At 39.3% G+C, this 9,107-nt stretch overlaps 1 protein-coding gene across 1 annotated transcript; it reads right to left on the reverse strand.

The window, feature by feature from the left end:
• Positions 1-1,255: 1,255 nt before the first annotated feature.
• LOC114157412 (actin-related protein 2) lies at positions 1,256-8,733 on the reverse strand. The gene is made up of 9 exons (XM_028038353.1): positions 8,541-8,733; positions 7,637-7,747; positions 6,734-6,892; positions 6,523-6,652; positions 6,265-6,401; positions 6,034-6,183; positions 2,635-2,780; positions 2,421-2,553; positions 1,256-2,123 (listed from the first exon to the last, which is right to left on the reverse strand). The coding sequence occupies exons 1-9, from the start codon at positions 8,586-8,588 to the stop codon at positions 1,953-1,955; spliced, it is 1,185 nt and encodes a 394-aa protein (XP_027894154.1). The 5' UTR covers positions 8,589-8,733; the 3' UTR covers positions 1,256-1,952.
• Between the last annotated feature and the right edge of the window lie 374 nt (positions 8,734-9,107).

Consider the following 9,107-nt stretch of genomic DNA (forward strand, 5'->3'; position numbering starts at 1 on the left):
TGACAGACAACTATTGGTCAGAAATTTGCAGTAGTCCCTACACTTGACTTCTGCACTTCAGTGTCTTGTGAAGTATGAAATGTAAACATTGTTACTTTTCTTTCTAAATCTATGAAGCGAACAAATCTATCATGTCTTACAGAGACCTTTAGCCTAGCACTTCTTTAGCCACGCTCAGGATCTCCTTCTTTTGATTTTTCAAATAATTACTTCAACATTACTGCCACCTGCTGGTGAAATCTTGACATTACATCCTTATTAATGGGTTAGAAAATGGTAAAGGTTGTAGCTGGGGCCAAAATTTGAAAAAAAGTCCCAACCTGCAACAAATTGATCAATTTAGTTGTGAATGTATTAAACAATATTTTTCCTGCATTGATTCCATTTTTTTTGTTTTGTTTAAATCTGCTCTGAGTTGTGTTGTTTCTCTTGGCCTAAGTGTAAGATGACGTATTGTGTTCTGACAAACAAATCAGGACCTCATGAGGACTGGAAGAATGTAAATGTCCTCCTCCTCATTGCAGCTTCTGGGACTCCTGCTGCAAGTGATTAATGCCAACAGACTGTTTGACTCAGTGTCACTTTCAAAAATATATATACGTATATCTATCATATTGTGAATTTAAAGCTAAATTGAAATTGTTCAGTTTGTTGTGTGGAAATGAAAGTGCAGATTTTCAACATATCTGGAGTTTTTAATCCGACTGAGAAGGTTTGTTTTTGAGAGCTATGATGTGAACATTGTTGCATGCTTTCTCATTCAACGTGAAGATTGATCTGTGTGTGTATGCGAGTGTGTGGGCGCGCGCGTGTGTGTGTGTGTTTGAAGCATGTGTTTACTGTGGGAGCTCACCGATTCTTTTCAATGTAAAAAAAACAACAACACACACATGACTGTATTTTGTCAGGTAATGCAGTATCGCAATAAAGATTGCAATATCTGTACCAGCGCCATGTGCTTCCAGGAAGGATTTTGTCTTGAATAATCTCAATCACCACTAGGCGGCAGCAAAATCCAATCAGTCTTTTAACCTCATCCTTAATTATTCTAACCTTAGGGGGGATTTTTTTTTATTTTGGAGAATTTACATTAAACAAGTTAATAGATCATCATGTAATTTTTGTCCTATAACATTTATTTGATAGCATCTCATTAAAACACTAGCTGCTGAGGCTGAAGCGACAACAACACTAAAACAAATAGCTGTATGCAGATGTTTTAAAGAAAAGAAAAAAGCTAAAATGGACACTCATATATTATTTAATATTTTATATTATTTTTTCAAATGAGTATCTTTTCCAAATCATTCGTCTTGGATTTCTCTTTGGCAAACAAAGTTAGCTTTATCACTGTTAACATCTTAGAAATGTTAGAAATATTTATTTTTTATTCACTTTGTCATCTTATGGCCATGGAAAGCATCCACTTCCCAATACAAGTACATGTTTTTTCCAAAGTGTTTGCAAAGAACAAGTGAAAATGTGTGATTCACAATTCAGACTCAGTTATTTGTTTTTATGGGGTAAGTGGTCGCAGAAAAATGTGTCAGTAAGGCCAACTGAGTCAATCCGTTTGGTCCATTTCCATATGAATTTATGTTTGTGATGATTTTACCAGTTATTTTTATCCTCTTCAGGAAGATACCTGTTTTCATATTTAACTTTTTGTTTGGACATTTATAAATAGGCCAAAAAAAATGAGGGACCAATAAATAGATGATGCTGTGTAAACCAAGAAAACAAAAATGTCTGGTTTAGTAATAATATTTATAAAATCCAGTTGATTGCTTGCCTTACAGCGTTTATGGTCAAAGAAGCAGTAGAATCAAGCTCACTGTTTTTATGAACAGAGAAGAGGAAAAGGCAATAATTGGGCAATCTTTTTGATGAAATAACAAAATTAGCATTAGTTCATACATTGGTTTCTCTCTATCTGTTCTGTTGTAATTGTTTCATCGGATTCCTCCTCCCAGCTTTTGCAGCACGCCCACGCCCTTCTCCCTGTACTCCTCCAGGCTGAGCCAGAAGGAGTCCTTGTCTTTCATGATGTTGGCCAGCACAGCTCCGCCCAGGAACACCATGTGCTTGCGTCTGGGCGGGTCCTCGATTCGGATCTTGAATTTCTGCAGAGGGGCAACGTAGAGTGAAGAAAGGTATGGGTCAAGGTATGGGCATGAAAACACAGGGTGTTTAAGGTTAAGTATTTTAAAAAGTACTTATTGAATGTAGAAACAGACATTTATTAATATTTCAGCAGTTTGTTAGAAAGTTTTGTGAATTTCACATTCTTGATCGTGATGTGGCCCCTAAATGAAAATGAGTTTGACTACCAGTACCATTGGGTATTTGTTATATTGTTCAAGAATCAACAGAGATGTTCACCGGTTTTCTACAGCCATTAATACCCTTCGGATTCTTACTGATAGCTTCTCGGTGTCTCCATCAAGCACCCTCTCCAGATAGAGTTGCTTGATCTCTCTTTCCAGCCTGGAGGGAAGGCCGGGATACATGGTGGTCCCTCCTGACAGGACGATGTGCTTGTAGAAGTCAGCCCTGCATGGCAAAGCACAGTGGAAATGTGTCAGTATCAGTTCTTTGGTTTGTCAAAGGCAGCTGTAGAGGGGAGACTCAGACCTGAGGTCAATGTCTGCAGTCTGGATGGTGTTGAAGAGCAGCTCGGCCACGCCAACTCCTTCCACGTTGATGAGGTGAGGCTGGAAAAGAGCTTCTGGAGCCCCAAATCGCTCTCCACCTACATTTATCTGCCGGCCATCGGGGAGCTGCAGCAAACACACGGACCAATAAAACCTAAACAGCCAGAAAACGTTCAGGGTTTCCCCCAGCGCATTATAAGCCTGGTGGGCCACCAGGCTTTACTTGCACACCCACCAGACTAAAGCGGTATGTTTATTTATTACAAGTTTTTTTACACACCAGTAGCAGTGATGGCACAGAGTCTATTTGGTGAAATGGTTGGAAGCATAGTAGCAACACAGTATTGTCAGTATGTGAACATGAGGCCGAGGTGTCTGGTTGAGGTTTCAGATGTATTTTAGTAACCACAGCCTGTCTTTACCAGCCAGCATGTTAACAACTTCAGCAGGCATGTGCAGAGAGGGGGGGGTAAAGGGGGGTTGAGCCCCTGCCCCTTTTATTCTTGATGCCCTAGTGCCTTTTTTGAGATTATGTTTTTGTTTGTTTGTTATTTTTCAAAAAAAAAAATTTTCAATTTTTCAATTTTTTTTTTTTTAATTGGTTTGTCAGAAAGCCTGCTTGTGTCCCTCAGCAATAATGTTTAGCTAAATATAATAATTTAGCTAAATGAACTAGTTTGGCTGCCCTCAGTCTAATAAGTTTCTCTGCATCCATGTTGTTCAGACTCCGGGTACATGGTGAGGAGGAGGGCGGATCTGTGTCCTCTAACGATCAAATTATGGGCAAGAATATTTTTTCATACACTGGTTTGTGAATAAAAACGTATGTCTGATGTTGACGTTATAAAAACTGTTTCTATTTATATTGTTGTAATTGTCCTGGCAATAGCGGGACAAAACCCGCCTCGCCCCTAAACACAGAAATACTTCAGCTGCAGAGAAAACTTCTGACTTTAACTTAATCATTCTGCTAAATGTCCGGTTCGCTACAGTGAATAAAATCCAAACCTTTTATGGTTCGTAAGATATCAACATTTGTTTGGAGGCATCGTTTACACGGTGACTACAAAAAACATGCCACATGCAGCACAAAAAAACTACATCAAAAGGTCAAATTATTCCCAGGTGTTAAACAGCATAAAAGCTGTTAAACTGCCCAACTTCAAAATGGCCGCTGCCTTGTGTCCTCCATCAGGCCTGAAACTGGATGATTGATTGCCATTGATAGGCAGGACCTAAAACATCCATTGTGAAACACAACAGACATTTTATATTGTAATTCTCAATTCTGCCACAGGATGGAGCGGTTTCCCCCATGGGGTGAAAAATTCATAAAAAGCTGAATATTACAAAAAGTATGAAGGTTATGAATACCAAGAGAAATAGCCGGCATTAGGAGAGCAAGCTGGATAGTATAAAAGTTGAATGGTGAAAATAGAGCGAAGTATGCAGAAGAAGAAGTGAGGCGAAATTTACGGAGCAACCAGGAAAGTGGGACTCAATAGTGTGAATGAATGCCTACAGCATTAATGAATGCCTACAGCATTAATGAATGCCTACAGCATTAATGAATGCTTCAGCTTTCATTCACACTATTAATAAAAATGTGTAGGGGGGTAAAGTGGAGGGACCAATGGTTCCCTGGCCCAACCTGTTCTGGCGAAGCTGCACAGGTCACTTCCAGCTCAGACTTGTGGGAAAAATGTATTTAATGCACAAGGATTAATTTTTTTCATATGCTCACTGTGTGCTATTATTACCCCTAGCAACAGTTGCCATGCTGCTGACAATGATGTCATCAGCATGACTTCAAATAATGTCTGTGTCATGAGGCCCTTCTAAGGATGCCTCTGTGATGTCATAAAGTCCATGACATCACCAACTGATCAGTTAATTCTCCGGTCAGTCAACACAAAATTCATTTGGACATTTTGGACAGCGCATTAAAGACGAGTGATGAAAGCTCCAGGAGTGACGTAGTAAAGGACATAGATTTTGTCTTTTTTGACAAGATGGAAAGAAAACTCTGCTGAGACATCTTTCAACTTCTCTGTGGCAATGATGATGTAGTTAGAGAACTGCTGTTTAAAATGATCAAAAGTGAAAACCCAATAGTTTTTACAAGCCCACACAGAGTTTCAGAAGAACCCTGGCAGGTTCTAGGAAATTAATCTTCAGAAAGATTTTCTCAGGAAGGCATGGAAGTGGATTCAACATGCTGTCTGCTGTGGAGACGATTCAGACGTTGTTCAGACTCAAGAAGCCTCTAAAAGTGGACCAGACATGGAGCCAGCCTCCGAGTCAGGACTGGGATCTGAGTCGGGACTGGGATCTGAGTCAGCACTGGGATCTGAGTCGGGACTGGGATCTGAGTCGGGACTGGGATCTGAGTCAGCACTGGGATCTGAGTCGGGACCTGCCTCTTATTGGTTGTTTGCTGTGATGTATTTGTGAACAAACCCAACTCATACACAAAGATTACACTATATTGTAGCCATGGTAACACAACAATATCACAACAAAGACTTGATATCTCAGTCTTATAATTCTAGGTCTCAGAGGTTTAACATCAAACTACTATATAGATTTAACCCCTTGGAGCTTTTTCATCTATAAATCAGTTTGCAGCCAGGTTGTTCTAGAGGTTAAATAGATATTACTAGAACTTAAGTAGTAAAATGGCAGCAAATTAGCTTATTTCATAACTTCATAACCTTTGACCTTCTCTCCTCTGGTCTGTTTAACAGATACAGTCTCAGATCAGCTCAGCCCTCCAGGACTGTCAGCAGCAGAAACAGAAACTTTATACCTGTTGGGGAAAATATAGATTATATTTGCTTTGCATTTCCCCGCATGATAGCAATGATACAGTAGAATCCAATTAGATTATTGATTAATATGGGTTGTTGCTATGTTGTTGTATGGAGTTTTAAGATCTTGCTCAATGTCCCCCTTTTTAACTTTGAGCCCCTGCCCCTCCAAAGGTCTCTGCACGGCACTGAACTTCAGTGAATAAAATGAAAAGACTTGGATAAAGGATCAAAAAATTTCTGGCCACATTAATTACAGTGAAATACAAAATATTTGTATGTATTTCAATTGTATTCTTATATGTCTGCCTTTTTTTTAAAGCCTTTATAGATGGTGTTTATGTACTGTACTGTCTTCCAATACCACATAGCTACATAGTGATATTTTCAAATGCTCTGCCAACTTTAAATATTTTTTAAACTCAAAAACAGGGTTGACCGCTGATAGAGTGCCGTAGTATCCCTAACACTGGACTTGGCAAGTTTTCTTGGGGAAAAGAAAACTTAACTTTTATAAATTAACATAAAACCTGAAAGTATGTCTTCTTGGCTGTTGCTCCTAAACGTACCATATAGGACTCTACCAGGAAGGTGGTCTCCAGGGCCAGGCGCTGCTCTTGTTCAATGTTGTATCCAACGTAGCAGAGCTTCTCCTTCAACATCCGCACCGTCTCAAAGTCAGCCGTGTGATTGAAGACATAGCCACGCAGCAGCAGGAGCTGAAGGAAGGATAAAGCATCACTTGTAAAAGCAAAACTAATGGTACTATAGAAAGAATGACATCTTTCTGATTGTCGCACCTTAATGAGGTAGCGCGTGATGTCTCGTCCTGCAATGTCCAACCTGCGCGTGAGGTGGGGTAGAGAGTAGCCTTCGTAAACCGGGCAGATGTGGGTTACGCCGTCTCCCGAGTCTACAACCACCCCAGTAAGCAAACCTGAACAAACACGTCAAACCTTGAAAATCTGTCCACTGGTGGATGAGTCCAAACATAATGTATTCAGGTGATATTAATTTATAATGCGGCCTTAAAAAGCGGGAACTTGATGTAAACGTACCCTGGGCGTAGAGTGTGAGCACAGCCTGAATCGCCACATAGATCCCATGAAACTGGTACTTTTCAAACATGACCTCAGCGATTTTCTCTCGGTTCTTGGTGGGATTCATGGGTGGCTCAGTCAGCAAGATCTTCAAAACAACAAATAATGTTAACTATGCTCAAAGAAGTCCTGTGAAAACCATAACCAGCCCTCTGGGTGTAGTCATCACCTTGCATTCTGATGGGCTGATGTTGAGACGCTCTGGGCCAAAGGTGTAGTCCCACAGGTGCAGCATGTCTTCCCAGCATCGCACCTTGCCGTTCTCCATGGGGTAGGACACCTCCAGCATGGAGCGGCACTCGCTGGCTTCATCCCCAACCATCAGGTCCTGGTGGCAGAGGTCAGAGTCATGACAGTAAGACTCGAAATGTCTTTTCTAGTGTGCAGGGATTACTGTATTCCTTGCAAGACATGTAAAAGTTTCAGTTTCTTTCATTTTTTTAACTGATATATTAGGAGATAAGATAACTTAAAGAGATATTTTTCTTAATATAGATTTCAATTTTTCTATAGCGAGTAATTTCACATCCACAAAATATAATTTAATGCGTAAAACTAGAAGACGCATCAAGTAAACACGTAATCTGCCCTTCAGTTTGATCTATTTATCTCCTTTGCGGTTCCGACAGGATCAGGATGCTTAAAGGCTTTAATGATTAATGGTCACAGGTTACCTTAGTGTATAAAATGAACTGTGTGCATTGTTTCAACCATCAAATGCTTCAGAGCTGGATTAGCAAAGGGTCAGGAAATTAATTACATTAAATGAGTGCCTCCTTATCTATGTGTAATTATGCAAAAGTTTATTTTTATTTTTGTACATTTTGTCACATTATGATCATAGTTATTTAGGGTTTTCACAATAAAAAGGATTAAATAATAATAATTTTTAAAAAACACTTAGAATTTTAATTGCCAAAAATGGTGAAAACTTGTATTCTTTTCACAACATTTCACAAAATTCCAATAAAATACACTGAAGGTTGTGATGTGATGAAATATGAAAAAGATTTTTTGTTTTTTGTTTTTTATACATTATGTCATCTTTTTATTTTTATTTAATTAAGCTCACCTTAATCTCAATGTTGCCCACTTTGGTGGCTGACCGTATGATTGGCCGTCCCACCATGGCTGGGAAAATGTGCTCGGGGAAGTTGGACCCAGCAAAGCCACACTTGACAAACTGTGCAGGGGAAGTGGAAAAAGAAACATAGCGTACGTTTCGGGTGTGTGTGCAAATGAAGCTCACATTTCTGCACGTCAACCAAAACTCAGATTTTGTGTATACAGAACTCAGATTAATTGATTTTTTTCTTTTTATCACACAATTGGAAAAGTATCTGCATGAAGGCATTTAAATAAATAGTCATAGAGTGTTTAAAGGCTATGAAATCAACCACAGGGTCTATCAAGATTAAACATCTCACTTTACTGTCTCAACATGTCTGTTCGGTCAAACACAAATTCCTTAGCCTGAAGCGACGCAACACATTCCTATAAAAAACCCCAAAATAAAATCAATAAATAAGAAAAAAAAATGTAGATCAACAGCTTGGTATGAATTTTATTTGCCAGTATTCTTAAAAATAAACATGCAAATCCTATAATGTTATATTAGGGTGCCCCTTTACACATTTTAACACCTCATACTTCTTCCTGCTTTTCATCCAATTGCATGCTCCCTTCAAACCATCACAACCATTTATGGATGTTTGTAAAAGCAGGAGTGACAAGTCCAGACTCATGCAACAAGGCTGCAGTATGCGAGTTTCACACCCTGCAGGATTTCTGCATCTGTTTGACTGAAAACCCAGAAATCAAAACGCTGTTAGAGATGCACCACACCTGATTTGAATGACAATATCACCAATGTTGGGATAACGTGTAAAGATGAAGGCTATATAGCATCAAGCCAAAACGAAAAAAAATCTGTGATGTTATGATGATTACTGTGTGAAAGAGTTTGAAGCACTTACCCCCGTCCCATTGTCACAAACCACCACCTTCCTCCCTTGGCTGTCCATGCTTTCGCTAACAGTTCAAGATACTCCCACCTGTCCGACGGGAGCCTGATTAAGCTTAATATTTAAGGTAAACATGCATGAGTTTAGCTGGGATCACAACTGACAGGTACAGGCAGAAGCCTGCTCTTGAAGCGTGGGTGGGGTTACACAATGTAAAAACACCCGTTTTATGGCGAAGGACAATGGGGAGGGGTGGAGTTTTACATTTTTTGTTGAAGCAGGAAAGGTTTTGTTTTTTATATGAAAGTAGAACTTCCACAAATTACCTTTTGGATCAGTTCAGCATTTTGTGGTCCACTTTGCAGACTCTGCAGTAGATTATTATTTACCATTTATACAGGTTTGTTGATCCTCAACAACTTTGATTTTGAATCTGAACATAAGCTACAATATTTGGTCATACAACCTTCTATTATTACCTCTACAGTAAATCAGCATGTGGACATTGGAATTGTTGACACTTTATTAGTCCAATTTTGACTTCCTGCTGGAACTGATGTAATCAGAAAATGTTAAAAC

Source organism: Xiphophorus couchianus, chromosome 14 (genome assembly GCF_001444195.1).
Source record: "Xiphophorus couchianus chromosome 14, X_couchianus-1.0, whole genome shotgun sequence".
Taxonomy (NCBI): domain Eukaryota; kingdom Metazoa; phylum Chordata; class Actinopteri; order Cyprinodontiformes; family Poeciliidae; genus Xiphophorus; species Xiphophorus couchianus.